Source organism: Tauraco erythrolophus, chromosome 4, assembly GCF_009769465.1.
Source record: "Tauraco erythrolophus isolate bTauEry1 chromosome 4, bTauEry1.pri, whole genome shotgun sequence".
Classification (NCBI taxonomy): Eukaryota; Metazoa; Chordata; class Aves; order Musophagiformes; family Musophagidae; genus Tauraco; species Tauraco erythrolophus.
The window spans coordinates 77,434,171-77,461,817 of NC_141468.1; the positions used below are offsets into that span (position 1 = coordinate 77,434,171).

The 27,647-nt window shown below is 39.4% G+C and overlaps 1 protein-coding gene across 1 annotated transcript in view; it reads left to right on the forward strand.

The window, feature by feature from the left end:
• The window catches only part of SCUBE1 (signal peptide, CUB domain and EGF like domain containing 1), a 214,330-nt gene that overhangs the window by 24,667 nt on the left and 162,016 nt on the right, over positions 1-27,647 (forward strand). The window contains exon 3 of the mRNA XM_086610525.1: positions 9,944-10,072. Within this exon, the coding sequence (XP_086466651.1) occupies positions 9,944-10,072 (129 nt within the window). The remainder of the gene's footprint in view (positions 1-9,943; positions 10,073-27,647) is intronic.

Here is a 27,647-nt window from a genome sequence, read left to right on the forward strand (position 1 = left end):
CACAACAAACTCTAATCAAGGGTTCAAGATGCCTAGTGCAGGATAACAATAATTTTGGTTTTATCTGGAAAAATACTGTATTAACCATTAATGGAGCTGGAATCATCGCAGATAAGTTTCCATTGTGCTGGTTGAGATGGCAAATGTCACATAGGGATAATGCTCAGGTGTATGAATAGACAATACATTTTTCCCCAGAAAAGGAAGTCTGCTTAATTATTTTTTTTCCATAAATGACTACAGCTGTCCAAAGGTTTTAGGCCCGCAAAAGGTACTCTAGGTAAAAAAAAGCTGTGTAAGCCTAACGTTAATGCAGTAGGAAGAGTGGTGTGTTAAGCAGTCAAAAACTCTGTAAGGTCCTAAATGAAGAGTGTTCCATGTCATTTATTTGATCTTCTCTCCTTTCCTGCTCCTGAAGTGTTATATATGCCACCATGAAGAGTATTTAAGTGGCTGGTAAATTGCACCAAATGCATGCAGAATCTCACCTTTCCGTGTTCTTTTTTTTTTTTTTTTTAAGTAATTTTTATTCCCCTGTACTTAAGTGATAACTTTCCATTGGCAAGGTACATATACACTGAAACAGTAATACCTGCCTCGAACTACAAGCATCCTGAAAGAATGAAGCAAAGGGTTAGATTCATTTGTCTGTTGTCCACTGTGTCCAACCATTAAAAATTTTCTTCTCTTTGAGGAGTTTGAGCAAGGAAGGAAATGTACAGGAAAGAGAATGGAGACAGAAAACTGAGAAAGGGAAGATGAATTTAAGAAAAGTGTAAGGAAGGGAGTCTTCAGGGACTGTATTTCTTACCAATGAATTAAGAATGTGATGATCACTCACCAAAAAAATAAAATATAATCCTTCAGCTACTGCAGAAAGTTTGGATTTTCACAGTCTTTTGCCTTGTTTCATTTAATAGTATGCGAGCTGGGTCAGCCGAGTTCAGCATTGGGTGCTTGACACTAGTCTTTAAATGTGACTCTTTAATCCTGCCTTTGTATGATAAACAATATTTGAAGATTGTTAGCTAAAACTTGCAAAATAAGTGCTAAACACACCTACTTTTTCTACAGCTGATAAACTCAGAAGTTCATGTACTCCATTGCCTCTTTAGGGAAGGACTTGCATGTCTGAAAGCTTGTCTGTTTTTTTCCTAAGCAGTTAAGATGGCTCTTATTAGGCCAGCCTTAGACTGTGCGACTTGACAATGTGATTCGTGCTTGCTGTGATCAGTGTAACAATGGAGAACAAATTCAGACACAGGACAAAACAAGGAGCTGCAATAGGTGTCTCTGTGCTCTCTCTGAAATTAGGAGATAATAATTGTGGTCATAGAAAAAATATTAAACAAATAGAAAGTAAAAAAAGTTCCATCCTACAGCCAGTGACAAATGGGACGATGTCTCATCTGCCTTCCAAATGCATCATAAATGTTTTTAGGCAAGATAGTTCTAAATATGAAGCTGTTCACACTTTAAAAATATGTATGATGTTTAACCAGCTGAACATACCTTTACATAGTTTGGTTTGTATTCTGTCCCTGTCCCCACCCCACCTCCCCCTTTTTTTTTTTCCCTACAGGTACTTTAGCGCCGTATAAAGCATTGTGAACTTTGTGCTCAGCCGTCACAGAAGAAAAGGAAACAAATAAAACTGCTACAGAGTACTCGATGTTTTCTGGAAATTGCATGAAATGGCTTCCAGAAAAACACCCCAACAATACCACAGATTGCATCCAAATCATCTCTGCTAAGCTGACATGGCATTTTCATTTTACTGCTGTTTTTACACTGGAGAATAGGGGTTTGTGACATTTTGAAGTTGTAAGGTTGAATTATTATTTTTTTTCTTTGTAGACGCACTAATGGGAAAAACGTTGGAGGGGCAGTACCCATAGTGGAATGGCTCTTGAGGGATCTGCACTGAAAAAACCTCATGCTAAACAACTTATTGTACCTGTTCTTTTTCCTTTCTCTGCTGAGAAACATCAGGCTGCTTTTTCTGCTTTTACCCTATTCCCAGCCTGCTCACCCTTGACCTTGGCTCTCAGAGTAGTCCTAATGGCTATCAAATTTTACAGTTTTCTTGGGCACAAGCGTCTTGAAAACATCATGACAACTTGAAAGCTGTAAAAACTGCACTGTGTGTTCTTCTTCGATTCATTAGATCGTAACATTTCCAAGGTCACAGCATCTAAAGAATAAAGATGTTAACATTTATGAGTCAAAAAATGAAGTATCTCAGGAAGAACCAGATGTAACATGATAGATTTTAATTTGTTTTCTCTTATAGAAAAAGTGACTTACAAAGCTTTTCTTGGGAGGGGATTTTCAGAAATGGTCTTCACTCTGAGGTGAAGGTCAAGATTTCATTTAGGGTAGAAAAAAATTGAATGAATCTTGATACGTCAGTATTTTCTTCATAAAATTTGAACTTGGAGTAGATGCTGAATTTTGCTATCACAAAACTCACGGAGAGAAGCAGTATTTTCACAGGTCAGGTTGGCTGGAATTGATAACATTTTCCCAGCCAGTTCTTCATACATCTAGTTGGGTCAGCTCTTGCAAATTTTAAGAGCAGAGCTGAGCAAACTTCGAATAATTTTGAACATGTGGAAGTGTGCTGATGCTAAACTCCTCTTGAGAATTTAATTGTTTTAGTACTCTTGCTCGGGTTGAATGCTTTCCAGAGAGCTGAACTTTTGGCAAATTTGGCCTGTACTTAACCAAAACGGTCTTTAACCCACGTATGAGCTTTTTTTCTGGCCTTTAGATCTGGAGCTGGTTCTTTTCTTAAGGAAAGTGCAACTCGATATGAGAAATACAAATGCCTTAGGTTGAGGTTATCCAATATGTGTGTATAACTGCTTAAAGTATATAAAATGTAGAATCTGCCAAAGAAACAGAGTATATATAAATATTCTCATGTTGTTTTTATTTATTTTAATGACCTTTACAATCCTCAAATCCAGTCATTAAAAAGAATAAGATCCTGATCTGATTACAATCCAGGACTTGAACTTGTTTGTATTCTTGTCGGTGTGCGTGTTACTTCATTTCTCCCTGTTTCCTTAAAAGAAAAGTGACGGTGTTGATGCTACACTGCTGCTTGTTCTGAATTGGCAGTGGGAACAGGAAATTTAGGTGCTGAGCCCGTCTAACATATCTCTTCACTGTGAGTCCCAGGAAACATGTCTTCCTGGCTCCGTGAAGCTGGTGGCAGAAATGCCTCTTGACTTTTGTAGGATTGGGATTTCACCTCAGGGCATTTCACTTTTGGATATTACAAGGTCACTTCTTTCCCAAGCATCCGAGAACAAGGCTGCATAAAACTATGCAGTGATGAAGACAGCTTTGTTTGTACTGTAGCTCTATTCTTAATTGTGTAGGATTTGGAACCTAGGGTGGGTTTTTTCTCCTGTATTTTTCTGTGGAAATGAGGATAGTGCATTAGTCCTAGGAGAAACAGTGATCAAAACTCACAAAACAATCAGTAAAAATTTTTGAAAGTTTTTAAGAGAGAAGCCATAGAGGTGCAAAATATTACCACATGGGAATATGTGTTCCAGCATTTTGCAACATCCTTTGCTGAATACCAGTTCTGGATAAGCAGGCAACATGCTGCAATTGCAGAACTGGGTGCAGAGGAGGGCCACGAAGATAATCTGAGGGCTGGAGCACCTCTCCTCTGAAGACAGGCTGAGAGAGTTGGGGCTGTTCAGCCTGGAGAAGAGAAGGTGCTAGAGAGATCTTATTGCAGCCTTCCAGTACCTGAAGGGGCCTACAGGAAAGCTGGAGAGGGACTTTTTACAAGGGCATGTAGTGACAGGACAAGGGACAATGGCTTTAAACTGAAGGAAAGTAGATTTAGATTAGACCTAAGGAAGAAATTCTTCACTCTGAGGGTGGTGAGGCACTGGCACAGGTTGCCCAGAGAAGTTGTGGATGCCCCATCCCTGGAAGTGTTCAAGGCCAGTTTGGATGAGCAACCTGGTGTAGTGGAAGGTGTCCCTGCCCATGGCAGGGGGTTTGGAACTAGATGATCTTTGAGGTCCCTTCCAACCCTAAGCATTCTATGAACTGTAGTATGACTTTTTTTAGCATAAGACGACTGATAGTAGAGAATTCTGCAAGTGGTATGCTTTGTCCTCTGTAGAGGCTAGCAGCAGCTTCTCATGGGGTAGGAAGGTAAAAGCACAGTTTCTTTGCTGGCAAATTTGTAAGAAGAGTGTTTATACTGTCTCCATAATGCCTCTTTGGCAGTATTTTGTTTAAAGCAGCTAGATAAATAGATAAAGATGAACACCAAAATATTTTTCTCTTCAGATACTGAATAAATATGTGGCTTTATCCATCAAGATACACTTAGAAAGAATTTAATATTTATTTTTCTAGGTATTTTCTGAATCCGGCTCCTTCAGGAAATATTCCACATCTACATAATATACCTGTTTGCTAAGTTTTGGTTGTGGTTCTCTAAATGAGAAGAAATTGACGTGGGCAGACAGCTTCCTTTGGCTATTTATTTTGAAATGTCCAAGCACGTAAATTATTCCTTTCAAAGTCAATTGAAGTTTGTGTTTACTAAATTAATTCCATAATTCGTAGTCCAGAAATACTTTAAAATAAACACAGATTTTACCCAATCCTACTCCCGTTTTGAACATATTCTGTTGCATTGTGAGTGCTGAGATCTGTGGCCTTGACAGATGCCAAGATAAAGGTTGTACCAGTGCACACGTTCCCATTTTCTACAGGAATCTGTGGAATTCAACACTGAAAGCTGAATTTGGCTCATTGGCTTTCACGCCTCAGCCATTCTTCCGCTTGTATGTTAATAGCCATAAGGCTTCTGTGGCAGTTTGGCTGTGACACTGATCCAAAATCCATCAACTCCATGTAGATATTTGCTTTGATTTCAGTAGCTTTGACCATAGTGATCTGTAGCTGTGCTGACAAATAGATTTTGTTATATGTGTTGTAATGATTTTTGAACTTTCAGGAACTTAAGGAATGGCAACTAGCGTAACAAAGAGTGGGAATGGATTTTGCTGGAGGTAGATTTTTGTACTTTCCTGATATAAAGTCTATGCCACCTTCTAGCAAAGATTGTTAGTGCTTGGACAAGAGGGTTAGCACACAGCAAAATCATGACACTGATGAAAATGTTTAGACAAAACAAGAACTAGTGTTTTCCTCACTCTGTTTTACAGTTTGGTTTCTCTTTTGGACATTAGTTATTCCATGCTGATGTGTCTTCTCTGCTGAAATGGAAAGCTGAAATACTATGATACTGGGAGTGGAAGAGATCGATTCTTGTTTTATTTTGAACATTTCCTAGTCAAGTTGTATGTGCTCCTGGAAGAGCTGCTTCTCTGCAGAGTGGCCTTGTGAGACTTGTGAGAGTGCCATCTCTTTGTTGCAGAATACGCAAATGAAACAAATTTCTGGGATAGTGTCAGTTTCACCTGTAATAATGAAAGGAGAATCAGCCCCAGTCTGTGTAAGGTAGATACAGGTCCCCTCAGACTAAAAAGAATTAGGTCACTTAAAGAAGACAACTTCCAATTCTTTTCCTATAACTGAAATACAGTGATTGTAATTTACAGCACTCCTCGCGGTAACAGACGCTCAGATTTTCTCAGATACTTGTCTAGTTTTTTTTAAAAAGTTCTTGGACGCTTATATAAGAGTTGCAGTCTCATGCAGTATGTGCTTTTTAAGTGACACCACTGCTCACTGCAGAGGACGACAGCAGAGCAAGGCAGTGCCGTGCTCCCTAGGGCTGCCGAGAGAGAGTTATTTCCAGGTTGTAAAAAGAGGCTTCACCTCGGCTTTCCAGAAGGAATTATGATGTCATTTCCAAGCTTCTTTCACCTTAGCAAATAGCTGAACCAGTACAGCTACCATGACACTCAAGAAAGCAAGCTTCTTTTTATCTCTTTTTACTTTTGAAACAAGCAGTGGAATTTTGAGATTTCCCAAACCAGTTCCAGAAAGAGATGGTCAAAAGTAGCTCACCAACAGCTGGGGATGTTTGTATGCATTCAGCTCTTCTGGCATTAGGAGTTGCTGTCTCATTTGAACACAGTGAGCCCAAACTGGTTCTTGGCAGATTATGTCATTATTACAAATGGCCCTATGCCTTCTTAATCATTTTGGTGCATATAATTTTTTCCCAGGGCTCCTGTAATTGCTGTCATTGTAATACCATATGAAATAAATTCCACTTAGAGAGGAGATTGCAATACTTTTTTGAGGTGTTTTCTTCACTAGACACCCCAAGAGTTGCCTGTCTGCACAGGTAGAATGTACTGGAGTGGAAACTTTGTAAATATTTTGCCAGTATAGATAAAACTTTAGGTTTCCCATTGAGTGCTAGATTGCAGTAATCTTGCTAATTCAACAGTATACGCACCTGCATCCAGCACAGCAATTTCATGATTGGATGGCAACATTTCTTTGTTTCTCGTTTCGTTTTTGTGTTATGGTGATTTCTTAACGGTAAAAGACAATGTTAAGTGATCAAACACTAAAACCGTTGAGGATAGTTGAAGCTACAAAATTAGTGGGAAGAGTTGACTTTCTGACTTAGAGGTGTTTGGACCAAGGTTGTTTTATTAACACCCAATTCTATCAATTACGGGGAAAAAAAGAATAATAAGATATGACCCCCCAAAAGGAAGTGAACATAGCTGGCCCCTGCAAATTTTGAGTTTTACAATAGGTAAAATTAAGAGAAAGCCTGAAGTTTTTATGTGTTTGAATGTACTCCTATTGCTTTTATTGCTATATTAAGCTTACTAAGGAAGCCATATCCTGCCATGTCAGATGTGATATTCTGCCTGTAAATTGTAGTTATTTAGCACTTTCACTGAGGCATTCTTTGACGAATGTCCTCCTCCAGGTGTATGAGAAGAGAAGATGGGATGGTGTTCACATTGTTTGCAGTCATGTTGTCTGCTTTTCTTTTGATGCACCTGGAGCCTGAAAAAAGTTCAACATTTGGACTTTGCAGGCTTTGTGCATGCTTTTGGTGGGGATTTTTGTTTGTTTGTTTTTGTTTTAAAAAATAAAGTGTTAAATTCACCAGTCTTATCCCTTTGGTGTTCTGCTAGCAATACTAGACACAGAAATTCCAGTCAGCCTGCCAGGTAAATGCTCTTAAATAGCCATGGGGTTCTAGGGGGGAAAGTAACACCAAACACGTCACAACATGGCTGTTAAAAAAAAGGTAGAATGTTTGGTTCCACTCCTAGTTTTGTACAGTTCTTAGGATACAAAAGGGAGAAGTAATCTTCTAATCCTTTTGCAAAATTTAAATTCACTGGAACTCCTTGAGAGAGATGAGTTATTTTTCTGGTTTATGTATCTGTTAGTTTACTCTTTCTGGAACTTAAGTGTTTGTATTACGTCAGCATCTTCTGCTGCCAATCACAGTACAGCTTTTTAGAAAGAAATATTATGTAAAGGATAGTCGTTCAAAAGGTTTCACATTTCTTTGATTTTTGTCCCTTTTGAAGGCTCTGCTATTGCTTATTTATAGTCTTGTTTGATGGTTTGGAAAAAGGGAATGAATTGATCAGTCTTGGCAGTCTGATGCCGAATAACACAACAACTGATAACACTTTCTTTTGAATTCTCTCTTCTGAAGAAACTCAGTGCTGAGTAAAAGTTAAGAGCAAATCTTAAAATGAAGTTACCGTTTTTCCTGAGTGTAGTGAAGGAACACCTGACATTGAAATCATGTTACATGCTTTTCGATTATTGACTTGACCTATTAAAACACTGCATTACTGTAGAGCTCTGGTTTTTGTCCCTGTAGCCTGAGAACGATAGGAAGTTTCTGGAAATGTTCATGAATGGTGATGGAAGCTGCAAATACCTGCTAAATGGAAACCTCATTGAAGCGCTTGGAAATATGCACCCAGGCACACTGGGCTGAAAATAAAGGAGAGTGGCTTCTCAGGGACTTTGCACTGCCATGCTGCTGGTGTGTTCGGAACGATCCCAATACACAGTAACTGACTTGCTGGTTATTGTTTTCAGCTATAATCACAGACATATACTTCTGTTGGCAAGTGGCCTCCAGAGGTAGAGCACATCCACAGGCTGGGCTGACTCGGCACTTATGCAACTAGTGGACGGAAACCATTAGTTATGGATGGGAACTTTCTGAAACAGAGCGGTGGTTGAAAAACTAGGAAGTTTATCTCTAAGTAGCAGGTCGTATTTTTGTTAGGAAGATCCTTTCTCCAGCTTCTTATTTCCAGCATTTTTGGTGCTGAATGCTGAGTTACAAAAAAGCTAACTGGTTTTCCAGATAAAGTCAAATTTGTAATTCCTGTTTCGAGCTGCTGAGGAGATTGTAGAAGGAGGGCTTCAGAGCTGTTGGAGGGAAGTAGATGGAGACCTGGGCTATTCTGAGTTTAAGGTGGGTTTCTGGGAGGGGCAGACCTGAGGGAGAAGGCTTGCGAAAAACTTGGGATGAGTCCGTCCCTGCTCTGAGAGATCAAACTTCGCAGAGGATTGTGCAAGGAGGGACAAAGCTAACCGATCTCAATCCAAGGGCCAGAAACGCTGAAAGTGTTGAGTGACTGAGTCTGAGCTGACTTTTCAGAAGAGTCTGGTTTTACCAAGCTACCTTGCTGTGGCTGGGTATGATACCAGGTAGCAAAGCTTTTCCTGGTGTACTTTTAAAAGTCGGGCGGGGGGGGGGGAAGTACTATGTGAATTTGAACTTAATACAGAAATATTTCAACTGTCTCTACAATGGAAGGCACGTTTGAAATGTACGGCTAGGATAGTTCTGATGTATTAACAGGTGACATTCTAAAAAGATTACTTTATCCATTTATCGTTCGGTGTCTAACTGGGAGACAGTAGCTGTTTTTTTTTGTCTAGCGCACCACAGATTTAGAGCTGATAGTTATCAGGATATGAGGCTGTTATATTTGTGTATTTTCAGTTGATTGATGTGCACCACTGAATGATTCACAACAGTGACTATGATGCTGATGTTCCACACACAAGCCAAGATACAGTTTGCAGAAAGAAAGTTTGCACTTTCTAGAATGAGTGAAGAAGTGGTTTTGGTATGAGAGAGGGAAGATCATAACAAGATCGTTTGTAGTTGAAACCAAATGCATCTCTCTTATCATTCATGGTACTCGTTCAAATACAAGCCAGTGTATAAGAAATAATTAAAAATAATTCTAGCATATTTTCTAAGAATGAAATGTTGAATTCTGATGTTGTTGGTGTATGTGAATTAATACAGAAAATGGTAATAGGACCATATTTTGTGGGGGAAGGGGAAGAGACAGAAAAAACTGTACCAAGTTATCAATAGTAACTTCATAGAGCTCACTGGACGTGACTACTATTTCAGAAACTGTGTTTTTCAAGGTTCATTGTACAGAACTACGGCCTTATGTATTGGCAGGAATATACCAGATTTTCCTTGTTCTGAGAAACCAATTTTTTGTTAAATAAGGATACTTTTTTCTTGTCTTATGCCATATTAATATCATGTTTCAAATAGTTATTTGTTACTACAAAGTCAAAGGTTTACCTCATTGTCTACTTGATTATTTCAAAGGCAAAAACCAAACCCTACATTTTAAATATGAAAAAATGTACCAAAATCAAGTGTTTCTTTTCAATTTTTGACAACATATCATTGCCTACTGTGATGATACTACAATTATTTGGCAGGAAGGAGTGTTCTTTACATTGGCCTGCTGCTTTTCAGTCATATATGACCCTGATATATTCAGTCAGTAATTCCCTGAGCCAGCTGTTGGATGGAATATGCAATATGAGTTTATAGAAAGGTTCGGAACATGCATATCTTCAAAGATTGTGCTTGGTTGGGGAAATTTTTCTGTATTCTTAGTATTCTCTTTTTACAAAAGCTTTTTTTCCTCCTCTTGTGTTTTAGATATTGACGAGTGTGAGAATGACTTCTACAATGGGGGCTGTGTCCATGAGTGTATCAACATTCCAGGCAACTACAGGTGTACATGCTACGATGGGTTCATGTTAGCCCATGATGGTCATAACTGTCTTGGTAAGTAGTGAATGCTGGCAAGAAAGTTTTGTTTCATGGCTGTGGGAAGAAGGCCTGATCTGCTTGCTGCATTTTGTCATCTGGTATGTTTTCAGTAAAGACTTGATCCAGATCACGCTGAGTAAGTTCAAATTTTTCCGTTGACTCCAGTGTGGTTTAGACCAGACCCTTAAAGTTGGCACTCTTAGTCCTAACATACTCAAATCAGCTTGCCCATCTTTAGCATTGCTTAAAAAAACTCTGACCTCCAAAGCTTGCGCTGGATGTTTGGGCTTCTTTTTTTAAGAAAAGTATCTGTCCTGTGCACTTAAATATATTTTGTCTGTTTCTTCCAACTTTTATAATTCCAGTCATATCTTTAAAGCTTCCCCTCCCCTTTTTTCCTTTTAGGGTAATACAGTTCTAGGATGTGCTGTATGAACGTAAATTACAGAACGTTAAAAGTGCAAGCACAATGAAAGAATACTTGGACAATAAAACAAGGCAAAGAAACAGTTATCAGTGTTCCCTTCCCCGCTCAGTTTGGTATCATCAGCAGATTTCATCAGGGTACACTTGATCCCATCATCCAGATCAGTTATGAAGATATTGAACAGCATCGGGCCCAATATCGGTCCCTGGGGGACCCCACTTGTGACAGGTTGCTGCTTTGAAAAGGAGCTATTTACCATCACTCTCTGGATGCAGCCTGCCAGCCGGTTCCCCACCCACCGCACAGACCACTTGTTTAGACTGTTAACACTCAGTTTCTCTAGTGTTAAGAAACTAGAGAGAAACTGTATCAAAAATCCTGGAGAAATCCAGGTAGACAACTTCCACTGCTTGCCCCACATCAACCAAGCAGGTTACTTTGTCGTAGAAGGCGATCAGGTTTGTCAAGCACGATTTGCCCTTGGTGAGTCTGTTCTGGCTTTTCCCAATCGTGTGCTTCATTTGACTTGTGATAGCCCCAGGAGGATTCATTCCATAACTTTCCCAGGGACTGACGTAAGATGATGGGCCTATAATTTCCTGGATCCTCCTTTAAGCCCTTCTTGTAGATGGGGGTGACATTAGCCTTCTTCCAGTCTTCTGGGACATCCTTCCGTCTCCATGACTTCTCAAAGATTATGGAGAGTGGCCTCACAGTGATGTCAGCCAGGTAGTCTTTTCCCTTCTGGACTGGTTGTACTTCCTTTCACTTATGCTACCAGAAATGTGTAAATGCAGTTGGCTGTTTTTAAGAGGATGCAGTAAGATCTCAAACTGAAACCAAACCTTGTATTTGCACGTGTTTAAATTAGTATTTCTGTAACCTTTTGGAAAATTTTCCCAGCAGGTAAAACTTGGTTAATTTATTCCAAAGATAGACTTTTTTTTTTTTTTTTCCTATGAGGAAGTTAGGCATTGAAAGGAATTACAGCTTTGATGAGTCCACTGGTTTCTACCTGTTCTCACTTTTTGAGAAACCACTTACTTTTCGTGGATTATAAGGAAACAAAGACACTTCATAAGATTAGTGACAATGTTTTTCACCTTTCAGTGCATTCTTTTACTGATTTCCAGCCCCAGCCTCTATAGGACTTTACAGAACTGTCTAAATGAAGATTGCTACATTGTATCATGTATTCTACCTATCACCTTTACGTTCCCCTTAAAAAAGGCAAGTAATGTTTGATCAGCATGCTGAAATTAAGTCTGTCTACACATTAAATAGGGTTGTAGTGGATCTTGTGTAGAATGATATAATTTCTGTAGAATTTTTAGCTGAGCCTATAAAACTTACAGTAGGTTGATTTTGAAAACCCTGCCTGAACCATCTTCTCATACAGCACCATGGATGTGTGTGTGCTTGGATAGATTTGCTAGGAGTGAACCAACATCAAACTAGTTCCTAGTTCTCCCCCATCCTTTGGACTTCAGGCATTCCTGTTGTGGTCCATTTTGTCAGTACGTTGGGAGCCAGGCAGCAAGAACTCTTAGGGGGCAATTTGACTGCCTAAACATAGGAGCCTTATGCCAGTGAGGACACCATGAAGCTGGGAGAGGTGATGTGAGATCTACAGGAACAGATCTGGAGTGTGAGATGGAGGCTAGATGAGATAATATGAGCAATCTAGAGTGGCCTCTGACTCCAATGTTTAGACAGCTGAATTGCTCTCTCAGTAGCTTGGCTGCATTTTATCATGCACACATCACCAGAAATCTTTGTCTAGTGATTGTAGATAGAAGGCCTAGAGATGGAACCCCATGATAGTTCACTGATAGTCCTGTAGGCCACCTAGGAGCCTCTAGGAAACAGATTGTAACGGACAAGACTATTGTAGCAGGATCTCTGCATCTCTTGCTTGCTTGAAGTCTGTGCAAAATCTTAACCCATCTGCTCTTAACAGGATTTCCATTCCTTTTTAGACCTTCACTGAATGTCTTTCTAGTAGCGTCAGTATAGCAAGATGATGACAATCTTCTCTATAAATAACAAACTTGGAGTATTCACAAATAATTAGATCAGATGCAGTTGACAGGTTAAGTGTTTTTTCCAGAGTTCTGGTTTCAACATTTCTCTCTTTCTAATCAAGTGAAATTTCTTATTTATTGATTTGTTGGGAGGAGGTGTTTGGTTAAGAATTCATGGCTAAAATTTGTACTGGAAAACGTCCAAAACTATCCTCAGGGGCACTGGACTGGCTTTCTATTTGACATTTTTATTGAGGAATTTCTCAAATATAACATGAAATGACACCACAGGGAATTCAAACTATGATGAGATCCTCGTCTGGCTAAAAATCATTTATTTTAGCACTGTAATCACTTGAAATCACTTGAAATAGAACTATTCACAGAACTACTGCTTTCTCAAAATTGCTCTAAATTCTGCTCAGTGGATGCTAGACTAATATTTGTTCTCATGCAATAAGCTTTCTTTATCCTTCATTTGAAACCAGTCATGAAATATGTTTTCCCCTCTGTATATGAAATACCAGTATTTTGATTTGTTTTTAATAAGCAATTAGCTCACTAGTCCAGATGATTTTGCTGTTTGATTGTTTTTTCTCCATGAATTTACTGATAAATTGATTTTTCCTTCTTTGTATCTTTCACGTTTTGATACATGCTATCAATTTTTGTTCTCTCTTGCCTTTAGGAGAGATTATGGCATAACTGATCATCCCTCCTATTAGTGCCAAACACTACCCATCTTATTTGTAGTAAAGCAGAGTCTGTTCTCAGATATCTGGTAAAATCTGTGAATCTTTAATCCAGAATATCATTGGATAAGACTTAAGCCTTTAAAACTGGTTATTCAAAATATACTCCCTGGTCTGATTCAGCATGACACTTAAAAGATATTCCTAATATGTCTACTTCTTGTTACTTTCTTGGTTTAATATTAAGTAAGAAAACTGGGCTTTTGCATATGTGTAAGTGCATTACTGACTGGAGGCCTCTTTGGCAGTTGGGCATACTTGTACTCTGTCTTCGTGTCTTGGAGACTTTCGGTAAGACAGATAGCAGAGCAGGTAGGTTGAGCCTGGTGTTGTAAGTTCAGATGTTGTACGAAGTGAGATACGTGATAGATAGGGATGCCATAGAGAAGGCTTGAGAATTTGTCTTCCTTTTCAGTGAGAATTTCAGGGATCTTGGTGACTTAAGGATGTACCCAGGAGGATAAAAGAGAATTTATTGGGGTTTTTAGTTTACTTTCAAGCTGTTGGGGTAGGAATTGTCATATCAAAAGAAACCCTCTACTCCTTCAGCAGCAGTAAGGCTTCAGCTGATGGAGGACTGTTTAGTTTAGGGCATTGCACTTGCATGAAGCCAAAAGAAAGCAGTGAGAATTATGAGTGATCTAGAAAACATAGAATATCTCAAGTTGGAAGGGAACCATAAAGATCACGAAGTCTATCATGGCTAATGCCAGAAAAATGAAAGAAAAGGTATAGTTGTCTTCTAGGGAAGAGGTGATGAAGCAAAAGATGCAATAGTCAGTAAATCAAAAAAAAGGCTGCTGCTAAGAATTAGATTTTTTACTGTTTTGTTTTTTGTGTCCCTGCTGAAGTGGATGAGGCAGTGAAATAGTATTTGGTTACTCCACTTGGGAAACTCAGAAAGGGCATTGAATTATTTTTCCTTTCTCCTGAAGGACTCTCATGTGGAGTACCATTATCTTACATTAATCTGTCTCCTACTGTATAAAATTGTAAGCTCCTGAGAGAGTATTATGTGCTGTGTTGATCTGAAGCATCACCAAAGAAGAGAGTTCTGAAGCTTATCATGGATTACTAAACCTTGGCATTTATCCAGGAAAAGCTTGCGAGAAACCTTGTTGAAAGAACTTCTCGCTGGTATTCCTGACTAAGTCTTACAAATTTATTCGGCATCTGAATATAGGAAGTGCAAGGGAGTGCCATAACTATTTGGATCAGAAAGTGAAGAGCTTTGCTTTGCAAAATTTCCTTGCCAAAGGGCTCACATATCGGCTGACACTCCAGCTGTTCCAAGACTTCTGGAATTCACCTGTCTCTGATCAGAATGTGAAAAAATAGGAAAAGAAGAGCATGCAAGAAAAATATGTAGAAAAAAAAGCTGACTATCATTGATTCTTAGTTGAGAAAACGATGTAATACCTTCTCGACATTCTCCTCTTCTATCCTTTTTCCCTGGAGGCAGTTTTGTCTACATACAGTTAGGGAATTCTTCCTAAAAAAATTGACACAATTCATTGTTTGCTGTTTGTCAAACCAAATCTGTGTGTGAAAAATATTTCAGGTTATAGAATGGAATTGCATGGAATAATGATTTTATTTCGCTTATCTATTCAGATACAAATATGAATGGCTATGAAGTCCTACTCATCTTTCTCTGGTTTCTGTGTGTGTTTGGTTTTATTTTCTCCTTAGCTCTGATTTCTGTTAGTCCATTTTTAATAGGCAGTAAGTATTGCTTTTTAACAAAAACACTTCTTGCTTCCAGGTTGCACTCACCTTAACTCTTCTTTCTTCTAAAGATTAGCATAGGTTTCATGAAGTACTGTGGTCTTTATAATTTCTCTAATTAGTAAGTGTGCTCAAGAAGGCTGTAAACTCTTCTTAGAAGCCATCACAAAGATACAAAGCAGCATGGACAAAAAATTTGTCACAATGTATTCAGAGATTTCATTTATAGGTTTTTCTGTGTTAATAATTGCTGTGATATAGGAACACATCTGAACACCTTGTAAATACAACAGATCTGTCCTTAGAAAATCCTGTAAGGAAAACGAAGTATAAAGCTGAGGAATTAGGGCTAACAGATTAAGTCACTTCTCAGTCTTCACACAGAATATCTGGATTTCTGCAGCATAGCCAAAACCAGAATCCTTACCCTACTGAATCCCTGCTTACACACTCTTAGAATATTCTTTGTAACTTTCATTTCTCTTACAGAAAAATATCGATTATTACATTTGGACATCTATAATGTCATATCTCCATTAATTCTCTTTTATGTCAGACCTCCTGAAAATAACCATAGAAGTAGGTTTGGATGATCCAGTATAGTTCATGGTTCTTTGGCAGTTAATCCTGTGTCTGATTGAGAAGAATCCTCGGAAGCAGAATGAACTTGATTATAAATCAAGCCAGAAATGCAATTATTAGTGTGCATTATAGATTCTGGGAGCTCTCTGCAAGAGCTGAGTATTCAGTAAGGTATACAAAAACACAAGCACAGTGTCAGCTGTGAATTCAGCAGCAAAGTCGTGGTTATGTCCACAATCCTGAAGGTGTGCTTTGGGCAGAAGGTCTGATTTTACAGCCTGAAAAATGGACATTACTGTTTTACTTGTCTGTTCTCAGATGCTATTTCGCATTTCTTGCCAAAGTGACTAAGACACATGGAAGCCTCTGTGGGAAAGGAGAGGTAGCACTTTCCCCGGAGCAACTGAACCTGCTCCAGAGTGGTACTAGTCTGCCAGCCCAGGTAGGTGGAGCAGAGTGACAATCACAGCAAGGCATTTGGGAGCCTGCAGCTAAAGGAGAAACGTCTCAGACAAACCAGGAGCAGATGGTCACAGGCCTCAAAGTAACATCTGCCTGTTGTAATATGAGCCTTGGGATCCCAGATCAGTATAAAAATTAGGTTCATGTTTGAAATCACACAATTTCTTTTCTTCTAAGGTCTGAGGTCAGGATCCAACCCCACGTTCCTGTCTTGCTGTGCACCTTTAAAATCTGCTGACTTATTTTAAGAGAGGAGAGGTTTTAACCCTGGCATGTAGGCTTTATTCCTGACTGGGTAGTAGTAATCTAGAATCTGACTCAGATGACAAAAAGAACATTAGTATGTACGCACATGTACGTATATCACATCATGTCATTCATCCTCTTTCAGAGAATGTCCCAGTGCTCTATGTTTTTCTTTCAAAAGAAATCCAAACCTGTTAGAACCCAAAATCTACTTATTCCTACCCTTCTCTTTGTCTGAATGTGTGCACTGGGATGGGGTATAATGGCCTTATCTGCCTATCAACATGAAGTGGGAGGAGAGTTGCAAGTGTATGAGAAATCATTTCTAAAGGTCCCAGATGTAAAATGTCAAGAAGTCCTACTTAACTCATTTAGGATTGCATAATCACTGGTATGATTAAAGAGACCAATGTCTTCCTTTTAATTTAGCTTTATTTTTCTTCTTCTCCAGGCAGCTGTGCACAATGTGTTACTTGCTTGAACTCCAGATGAATGCTTCTATTACTGATGTTTATTTTTCTTTATGTTTCCCAACAGTTCAAATAGATTTTAGTTGGGTTTTTTTTTTAATGTGAACATTTTTAATATAATACTAAACAGCTTTTGGAAAGTTGTTTTGAGTTTCATAAAAACAAATATTTTAAAGAGAAGCTGAAAAATGGTCCGTTTTCTTGACTGTCTTCCAGTTTTCCTTGTCTTTCTTCCCTCATTCCAGGAGACTATTATGTGAGCCGACAGTTAAGTATTGTCCTCCTATAGCACATCAACAGGGCATCTAATAATATTATCAGTCATAAACTCTCTTCCAGATTTTTATGGTTGCTAATCTTAAGCTCCTTGGCAGACAGAGGAGGGTTGAATAAACCCAATAGCCTTCTTTTCATAACTCTTCATTTTTATTAAAATACATGTACAAAACCACCATAATTTTACAAAAAGTTATTAATCTAAATCTTGAAGCTCTTACTCATTTTCAGTGGTTCCGCTGAGAATTTTACTTGAGCAGAACTTCAGGACTTGGCAGTTGTTTTATGTCTTAAGAGAAGAAGGCCAGACTCCCAAATCAGGGCTCAGTGGTTGAGTAGCGGGGATCTGTTCTAAATGTGAGGGGCCCAGGCACAAGATGTGAATGGGGCCCTATATAATATATATTTACAGACAGGGTGAAAAATATTGAACTGCGAGTTTTAACAATGGATGTATCTGTATATTTTAAACCTTTATGTGTTCTGTATTTCTGCAAATGGCTGGCAGTGACTGGGTCCTTGGAGCACAGTAAGAGCCTTTGGATTAGAGGACCCCTGCACACAGGGACCCAGAGGTATTAAGCTACTAAACCTCCCCCAGACAAGCTGCAGTGGGTGCATACACAAAAATCCACGCTGCAAATTGTACAACTAACCAAATTTTAGTGACGAATGCATTCTTTCAGGGTGAAAAACTTGAGTGCGTTTTTAAAAGTTCTTTGCTTTCAGATGAAAGCCTGAATGACAAAGAAAGTTACTTTCTGATACATTTCTTCAGCGAACTAGTTTTTACTGTATTACTGTTTTCAGATCTTGCTTGATCTGTACAATGATAACAGTTTAATTTAAAGTATCCAGCCTTTGTGGCACAGTGGCATGCATCAGATTTTATAACATGTACTATTATTCCACAGTGCCTTCCGCTAACTGATGACTAGGTGCTGAGCAAATGTGAATAGCTAGGATGATAAGTAAATGTTCTGTAGACAATTCTGTGTTAAATGTTTACATAGAACTTCTCTATATACATGTTTACTGTTGTTACTTGGTTGCCCGCATCTTGTGAGAGTCTTTGTGGGGCAAGTGGTAGCTGACAATCCTAGAAAAAAATTAAATCTCTCTTTCGAGATCAGATTATAATATGTTAGTTCTGATGATCTTCCTCTTCTGAGCCTCAGATTTAGTTTTGTGGCACCTGGTAACGAGAAATTTCCAGACTCAGAGCCATTTCAGCCTCGTCTCTTCATGGTAGGTTCCATGATGGACAGATGAGAATTGTTACCATGGTGTTTGCATACAAATTTGAAAAGCATTTAAAACCAAGAGGTCAAGCTCTACATTTCTATGAAGCTTATGAAGCCCTCAAATTAAAAATCACTTACTTGAAATGTCCTAGGCTGTGCTTCAGCTGATGGAGTGTAAATGTCTGTATACAAGCCATCTATCAGTACTCACCTTGGAGTCACTAGAGAGAAATAGATGTTTTGTGTGCGCGACTGCCCTCATCCTAGAGTATGTATTTACTGTAGCTCTGATGAACTGCTCCCTGTTTTTTCATGGGTCAATCAACATCTTCGAAAATAGGATTGTTGCTATCAGAAATTTGGAGCCCAAAATTGGAGACTAATTTTGAAAATATGTTCATTTCCATCACTCTGGAAATCCAATAAAAATATGGAATTCTCATTGTCGCTGTCAACTATGAAGTTAGATTCTCAGACTGTCATAATAAATTAAGAAAATGAGAGCTATGTGACAGCAGCATCAATCTCAGTCTCTTGTTTCCACAAGTCTTCTTGTTGAGTCTTTTTTTTCTTTTTTTTTCCTTTTCTTTTTTTTTTTTTTTCTTTTTTTTTTTTTTAAATACTTACCCCCTGGAGGAGGTAATCAATCACAGAATCACAATAAAGATTTCTCTACATGGAACGCTCAGGAAAGTAAAGAATAATCAGCTTAGAGTGTGAAGTTAATAAGTATAAATTAAATGAATTAAATCCCATATGAATGCTCTTATTTGATCTGATATGGCTGTAGGTGGCTGTATCTTAGTTCAGCAAAGTCAGAGTTTTATTCTGCATCCTTACTGCTTTATCTTGTTTGTTTCAGTTTTGTAGCTTTTGTTAATCCGTCTTAACTTAGTAGCAAAGATCTGCCCCAGCATGGTCTATATCAATGTCTACCTTAAGAGAAAAACTACAAAATATATTAAAATCAACAAAGCTTTGGGAGCCACGTTGCATTTAGCTCTTACTTAAAGCAAGCAATTCACCTGAGGGTGCAGAATTTCATCCTATAATGGGTGTGTTTACCAGTCAGATGTGTATAACATTCAGCTCATGGAAAGGTGTCTTTGTCAATCCTAGAAACTACATAGATCCAGTTAAAACACTGAATTAATATGGATCACGAAACCACATTAGACAAAGTGAAGAGCACTGGAGTCGTCTGGTCTCTGATTTCAAATCAAATGTAGTCACTGTCATTCTATTATGCATCAGTTCTTGGCAGTGTTGATTTGTGATAAACAGTGTGATTTATAGTCAAGGAATTGACGTAGAAAAGAGTAGCTGCTGCCTAATTGCTTACTGTATTAGAAAATAACACAAAACTCTTTTCCAGTATGGACGAGTACCAAATGAAAGGTTGGTAGTGAATTTCCTTGTTAAGTAGATGCCAGGGTCTCGGCTTTCTGTAGTGCCCTGCTTTTGCTGTCTAGAACTTTCCATGAATTTCTGCATCTTGACGTTACCCTTTGACTTCAGTGTACAATGTGCAAACTTAAGAGTTTATATAAGACTACAGGACCAATATAGAGAATTGTTTTTACTGCTTCCATTATCTTCTGCAGATTTCAATCCAGATCCTTCTCAAGAATCTCAAATTGTTCTCTGTGTATGCATTCCTTATTGGAATTATATCAGAGCACAAGGTGTAGTTTTGCACAAAAGAGGGGCAGAAAGGAACAAGGAATAGTTGATAGTTGCATATTTTAATATGACTTTGTGATTACTGTAGCTAACATAGAAATAATAATAATAACTCATTAATTAAAATATTAATTTAAAAGTCACTGAACATACTTTACGAGAATGATTGTTTCGAGAATTTAGAAGGTTTAGGATTAAAGCAAAATTTATGATTAAGACGCCTTACGGGATATGAAAGAAATATTTGGAAATGGTTGAAATACACTTTGTTAAATAAATAGGACTGGAGTGGACATATGCTATTGGGCTGTAGGACAGGAGCAGAAATGGAGTTGGGGCAAAGCTTTTTCTGCTCCATCTCCGCAAAAGAAAATTCTAACTGAAGAGAAAGTTGCTACGGCAATGGGTATTAGGCTATAGTACAACCTCTTCAGCAGAGTGGTCATACCTTAGTTAAAACAGAAGGGAAGTACAGCGGAAGAGTTCAAAAGAATGGAGAACTGTATTTGCTGGATTTATTTAGTCGACAGTTACAGACAGTCCTCAACAAGAGCCAGGCATCTAGAGTTCTGGAAGCCTCTAGCTTTGTGGACTCTAGGTCATACGTTAGTGAGTGTACATTCATGCATTCATGGATTTTATTCTTCTCATAAGAAGAGCTGTGCAGAGCGGATGAAATTTCTGTTGCGAGACCTTGAAAGTTGGCTTTACTTTGAAATTGTCAATATAAAATTCTGTAGTTTTTCATGGGGTGAGAAGTGGGTGGTTTTTGTTGTAGGGTACGCTGTACAGTTTTTCATGCTAATTTTTTCTTGTATTGACTATTTTATCAGACAACATAGTAAAGAGAGGAAACTCATAGCTGAAATTTTGTAGCATTGTTTTCAAATAAATAAGCTTGAATGGGAAAGAACTACATTTTTCGACATGATTTTTTTCTACAGAGTTTCTCCATCATAATGTGTTTATAAATATACAAGTAATTTGAAAGTGAGGTGATCTATTTTTGTGTATCTGAATCAACAAAAAAAAAAATCCCTAAAGTGATTTTTTTTGCAAGTATTCCTAGTGTATTTCTATCATGAACCAATACAGGCTGAAAAGTTTTTCACTGCTGATAACTTAAACTGTTTTATTAAAGTACGAGAGTCATATTTTTCAGATACATGTTAGCAAATAAAGAGTAGCCATATTTCAGTATTACCTTCTGAAAAATAGTTTTTGCAATTCAATATCATGAGTATATATGTTGGTGTGTAACTTTTAGTTGCCAGTAGAACGCTCTGCATGATTCCTGTTCTTCACAGATTCGCAAAAACCATGAAACACAGGTTTTCTCTCTTCTATATATATTTAACTTATTTGATGCAACTGCAAAGTGAGTAGATGCATTAAATTCATATATTAGACACTGATTACAGAAGACCAGGACTCTTAAGTAGTTTAATTTAAGAAAAAACCCACACTGTTATGTAGCTGTTACAGAAATCCGTTTACGTTTTCCCAGGTACTGGTGAAAAGAATATACAGCTCTGGTAACTTTCATGGGGAAGGTGGGGATGAGGCGGTTGTTTGTTTTGATTAGTTTTGGGTTCTTCATTTGATTGGTTTGGCTTTACACTACCATGCCAGCTCCAAATTTATTAAATTCATTCCTTCTTTACATAGTATGACATTCCTGAAGTCCTGCTGCTTACCTGGTGCGCAGGTGTCCAGCTGTTTTCTAAGGCTGTTCTCTTGAAACCAGGTAGTCAGACCAACCAATCCAGCTTGTACCATGCCATGCAGCACAACTAGGTTGAGTGGTAAACCAGTATTGCCATTCCATATGAAAACGAAATAAACGTTTACTGTAAGATCTTGAATATCTTTCAGGTATTTCTGTCAAAAGAAATCAGAGAAAATATTTGTTCTAATTACTGCTTTTTGTGTTACTCATTTTTAGGGTAGTGGAAATGCTGAACTAGTTTCCCCGGTGCCATAAATACCCATTTGCCCAAACATTTTGTGCTGAATGAAGCATTCATTAAATTGAAAGTGTACCTACTGAAACTATTCAGAAACTGAGATTGCGTTTACAAAACACTTTTCACCAACGGAGGTACTTTCAGGAAAATTTAATTGTTTTGATATGACCTACAGGAGCAATTTCAGCACTTCCAAAACATTTTCAGCATTTTCCTGTTCCCAAAAAGTTTGATGCATAGATATGTGCCTCACCAAGCCAGTGTTTCTCAACTCCTGATATAGTTCTTTTCAGTGTGTTGAAGGTTGTGCTTCGGACTCTCCCATTTCTTCCACTTTTCATGGACTTCAAGTATTACCTATATAGAGAGTGAGAATGACATCATAGCCTACTGGGTGCTGCAATGCTTAGTTTAAAATCCCTCATCTGAATCTAGAGAGTCTCCTAACTGTGTTACTGAGAGATAACAAAAAGAACCCAAAAACATGAATCTAACCATTTCCTTGGCTTTTGTTACCAGAGCTCAGGAACAAAATGCTTCATGTTGTATAGACCTGGAAAACGTTACCAACTTGAAATGAAAATATAGTTTCATTTTTCATGTTGTTATATGCTTCGTTTGACCCACAGCAAAATACTTTTCATTTTCGTAAGAAAAAAGTCAAAACAAACCAACAAAAAGCAGATTTGAGTTAACCCAAACCAGATGTTTTTGATCCTGGCAGGGTCTATAAGTAGATGTAAAAGGAAGCAGGTAGTTACAGTAGTTACCTGGGAAGAAGGATATAGAATACTGCTTCAGTTGAGGCTGCAGCAGTTAATGATGCTCTAGAGAAGGTTTAGGGGTGAGGTGAAGTAATTATGATAATAGACTGGATAAATTAGTCAACTTGTCTTAAATTTTTCCTTCAGTTGATTGGGACTGCTGCTTGTTTGTATCTGTAATTAACTTCCATCCTTCTACTTTATGGAGGATTGTTACATCCAGCACTGCAATTTAGAGTGCCTTACGTGCAGTGGGATGTCAGTGGGAACTGCAAGCTTATTGCTAATGGGGCTGTCCGAGCCTCACAGTGAGAGCCTCGTGCCAAGCTGGAGGCTGCTGGCATTCCCTAGACAGTGGCACTGTAGATGAAAAGAAGCAGGATGGAATACATGCAAAATCTTTTTAAAGATCTGTATCAGAAGAATGGATAACTTATTAAAAAATAATTTATTTGGAACTTTGTTGTGCTTAGGCATTGTTGTCAGGAGGCCACCGTGTGTATATCTCTGTCTAAAAAACGGACATGACTACCAAGTGAGAGGATAGAAGCTACAACTAAGGTGTCACATTAAGGGGCTTGGATGTTTATTTTGGAAATGCTCAAAGCTGCGGAAAGGGTTTTGGTGTCTTAAAAGGACAGACGGTGGTGCCCAGTTGTTTAAGAAAGGAATAAACAAGTGACGTCAAGAGGCTTGAACTGGATGCAACGTTTGTGCAACGTCCATGGGGCTGTTTACTTCAGCTCAGCTGTTTACTTCAGCTCAGCAAACGGGCAGGCGTCACATGCAGCTCTTGGGCTAAGTGAATATTTCCTGTGCTGTACATAGCAGGGAACTCTTGCAGCCACATTTACGCTGCGTTTGTGTAGTGTGAAGTCTAAGGAATTCCACTGCGTGTCACAAAATAGCTACAGAAAAAAGATTTTAAGCATTCCTTTTCAAGTTGCACACATCTATAACTGTGCAGGCAAACAAGCAAGTGGGTGTTGAGGTGGTAGGTGATTGTAGCCCATTTAGAGATAGGACAGGTCATGGGCATCATTTTAGGTGTTGTATCCTTGTACATAAGAAAAGAGCGATTCTACGGATCAATTCATTGAGAGCTTTAGAGTGATTTTAGTGTTCATCACTCTAGAGCATCCTTGTGATTAGTACTTCATGTTTCTCTTCTGTAAAATGGGCTTTATTTTTCAGGGAAAGGTGATTTTTCCACACTTTTGGGGTTTTTTAATGCTGTAGGATCAGGTTTTTTTGCAAGTGTATCTTTTCTCAGCAAGGGCTCTAGCGAAGATTTCTGCAACTTTGGTAGTGAATGAAGTACTGCATTCAAGGGTGTGGTGTTCTTTTTCCTTTTCTTCACCACATTTTTCAGTTTCTGAAAGAAGGGATCAAAAGCAGAATTCTAGCCTTATGTGCAAATAGTAGAAAATTTGGGCCCTGCTTTTAAATTCTTGGTGCGGTCTGAGTTCAGATCTCCTGGAGATGTGAACGCAGTGTATGTAGGTAGTGGTGTCTCTTTCTTCTAATGTTTCCCTTTGTGTGCTCATATAAAGTTAATCTAAGACAGATAGTTTAGCAGTTATTTCAATTAGCAGTGATTCCTGTTTCCATAGCCCCCTCAGCTGATGCAACGTACCACCCTCCCTACCTTGACAGCATGTCACTGCTTGTATGACCATTCCAACAGGAACACCTGCCTACAACCTCTAATCTGATACCACTTGCGTTACTCCTACATGCCAGATTTACTCTTTGGGCTTCCACAGCTATCTTGAAATCAGATCTGCCAAGACACCCACTCCACTGTAGCATCACGATACTTGGAGGGAATGGAATAGAGAAGCGAGAAGAATATGTGCCAAATGTTGCTGTCTGTCATTAACGTTAACTTCTAGAAATGAGTGGTTTGTTTTAAACATGATACACTGAAGTCATTCGAATTGTCTCTGTAATTATCATATTTGTGTATTTTTGTGCTTCAAGGTTCAGAATAGGTGAGGTAGACAGTACGAGGCTGAGTGGCATCTGTGAGATCAAGATGCAGAAAAGACAAGCAGGGAATGAATAGTTACTGTTTCTCACCATAATGTATTTAGGGGGCATTCATTCAGACTGTGAAGCAGCATGTTTGAAATAAACAAAAGGATGTCTTTTTTAAGTAACTCATAATTAAATTGTAGAAGTAATTGCCCCTTCATGTTGGGTTCAGAAGAGATGAGATGAATTCATACAGGAAAGATCCAGCAGTGGCAGTTGTCTAGCAAGTGATTTAAGAAGGTTAATAGGTATGTGATTGATGAAAGCCGAGAGTGCGTGCCAGCAATGGTTTGTCCCATCTCTGCAGTCTTCTCCTGAGTATCAGCTACAGGGAAGTGTCAAAGAGAGGATGCTGGGCTAGATGTTCTTTTGGTATAAGAATAACTGTGACTATAGTAAATCCAGGAATGTGATTTTTTTTTTTTTTTCAGTGAGACTTTCAGCCAGCTTTCTGACTAGAAATATTCAGACTATACTGTTATGGTTTGAAGTGGGGGGGGAGGTCCGGGTGGCAGAAGCTGCCCATCAGACCGGACTCCCGTCCCCCTCGGGGCTTGAGCCAATCGGCGCCTCTGCGAATTGCCCTATTTACGTCGGACAAAGGAACCGGAAAGGTGTGCCGGTGCCCAGGAGCAAGGAGACGGGAGGGGGGCACGGCCCCCGCTCCCGGCTCCCGGCCGGGCCGGCGGCCTGGGTCGGGCCGGGCCGGGCCCGCTCCGTCGAGGATGGCGGCGGCGGAGCCGCTTGGGGAACTCGGGGAGAGCCCCGCTGCCGGGGCGCCCACCGGGCCGAGTTCACCCAGACAGGACTGAAATCTAAGAGAAACGGCCACACACATAAGAGGTCAGTGAAGATGGAACGGAACAACGTGTGCCGCGGCTGAGTCCCCCTTGCCAGCAGCAGCCCCTTTCTAACAGTCCTCGGTGGAGCAAGCAGAGACCCACTCGCAACCAGTGGATGACCCACGTCGGGAAGAGATGCCTAAGCCTGAGACTATTGTGAATCATGGGCACAGGTAGAGACACATTTACGCATTTTACGCATTCAGAGTCTGTACGGAGACACATTTAAGGTCGACATGACGACCCACGCCGGAGCACATTTAAAGTTTATTGATGACCCACGCCAGAGCGAGTGGCTGCAGCTCCTTAAAAGCCCAGGACTGGTAAAGCCCGCACTTGGGGCAAATCCGATGGGGTAAGGATTTGCTCCCCCAGCGGGTAGGATTCACGCTTTCGCCGTGAGTAGGGGATCCACTGGAGCAAGGGACAATGGTGTAAGGACTCCTTTTCCTTTAAGAGAAGCGGCAGTAACAACATGGAATGAACTGACCTGCACTCCCCCATTCCCTGCCCCCTGCGCCGCTGGGGGGAGGAGGTAGAGCCGGGAAGAAGAGGCAAAGAGGGGGGGAGTGGTGTTGTTTTTTAAGACCTGGCCTTGTTTTCTCGTTATTCTCTTAAGTAACCGTTTTTGTGTGCTTTTCTCTTTCTAGGTAGCTGTTAATAAATAGTTTTGCATTAAGAAAAAGCCTCTTTTGCCCCGGACCGTGGTTGGTGGGTGCTCCTCTGTTCCTGTCTCGATCCTCAGCTCTTTTATTACATTTTTCTCTCCTCTCCATTTTACTGGACTGGGAGAGCTGCGTGGGTTTGGTTGCCGGACCCAGCCTAACCCACGACATATACATTCCAGAATCAGGCATTCTTATTTTCTGAGTTTGCAGTTGATAATCATTTCTCTTACAAGATATCCTCAGTGGTGTTCTGTTGCTAACGTTTGAGGAAAGTCTGCAGTGTTGCTATCAGTAGTTCATCTCTCTGTCACAATGTTCTGCACTGGTAAGACAGGTGTCTTAGAGAAATCTTCCAAAAGTTTCAAGGAGTAGCTAGAAAGAGTAGAGAAAAACTAGCAGGATCAGCTCCCTGGATCATGAGTCAAAGTCCTGGTTTTGGAAGTCTCCAAATAATGTTAATGCTATAGTAAGTGAATTGTACTCTGACTCCCAAATGCCTTGGAGACTTTGAAGATGAGACTCAGATTTCTGAGGGACTTAAGTGCTTATGAAAATGCTGACGTGAAAGAAAAATGTCAGAAGGAAGGAAGAGATGATCATGGGAGGAAGTGGACAGTGGACATTGACATTGAGTCTGTGTAGCGTTGCCACTTTCGTATCTTCCTGCTTGTGGTTTTGGTTTCAGGTAGCCTTAGCAGACCTTCCTCCCTCATGGTATCCGAGCAGGACACTCGGTCGGAATAGCTTCTTTAGGCCAAATACTGCGGGAAGCTCTGAGCCAGATCGGGGTGAAATACCAGTGGAGCTAGTTTGAAAAGTTCATCAGATAAATTAAATGAGAAACCGAAAGCATTTGTTTATTTAATAAATAAAACACCCATCTTTATCAACTGTAATGTTTCCTACCCTTTGATACTGTTCCACACTACCGCTCTCTAGAGGATCTCATCTTACCAAGATGCAGAACACAGGTTTGATTATGTGAAGGCGGTGGGCCAAAAAGCTAGAGGTCTTACGCAAATTCAGATATGCATTAATTTGCATAATGCTTCTGATATATAGATATATCTATATATGTATGTATGTATATGTGCATCCATTATCTCTTCTTCTCTTCTGAAAGATACTTTTTTCCCAGCCTCTCCCTGAGCTGGCTCTTCCCTTGTTCCTTGTTGCCTTTGATGATGACTGGCCCATTTGAAGGCCAGGCCCTCATCTCCCTGGAAACAGAGGTTTGTCTCTCCAGTCTGAACTTGGTACGAGGAATTCTAGCTCTTGTGCTGGTTGTCGTCTTATTTGCTATTTATCTGTGCTTGTAAGGAGTAGTTAAGGGCTGTGGAAACTGAATTATTTCTAGATGCTTCCGTCAGGGATTGTCTTTGGTAGACTTAATCACAGGACAGTTCTTTGTGATGAGT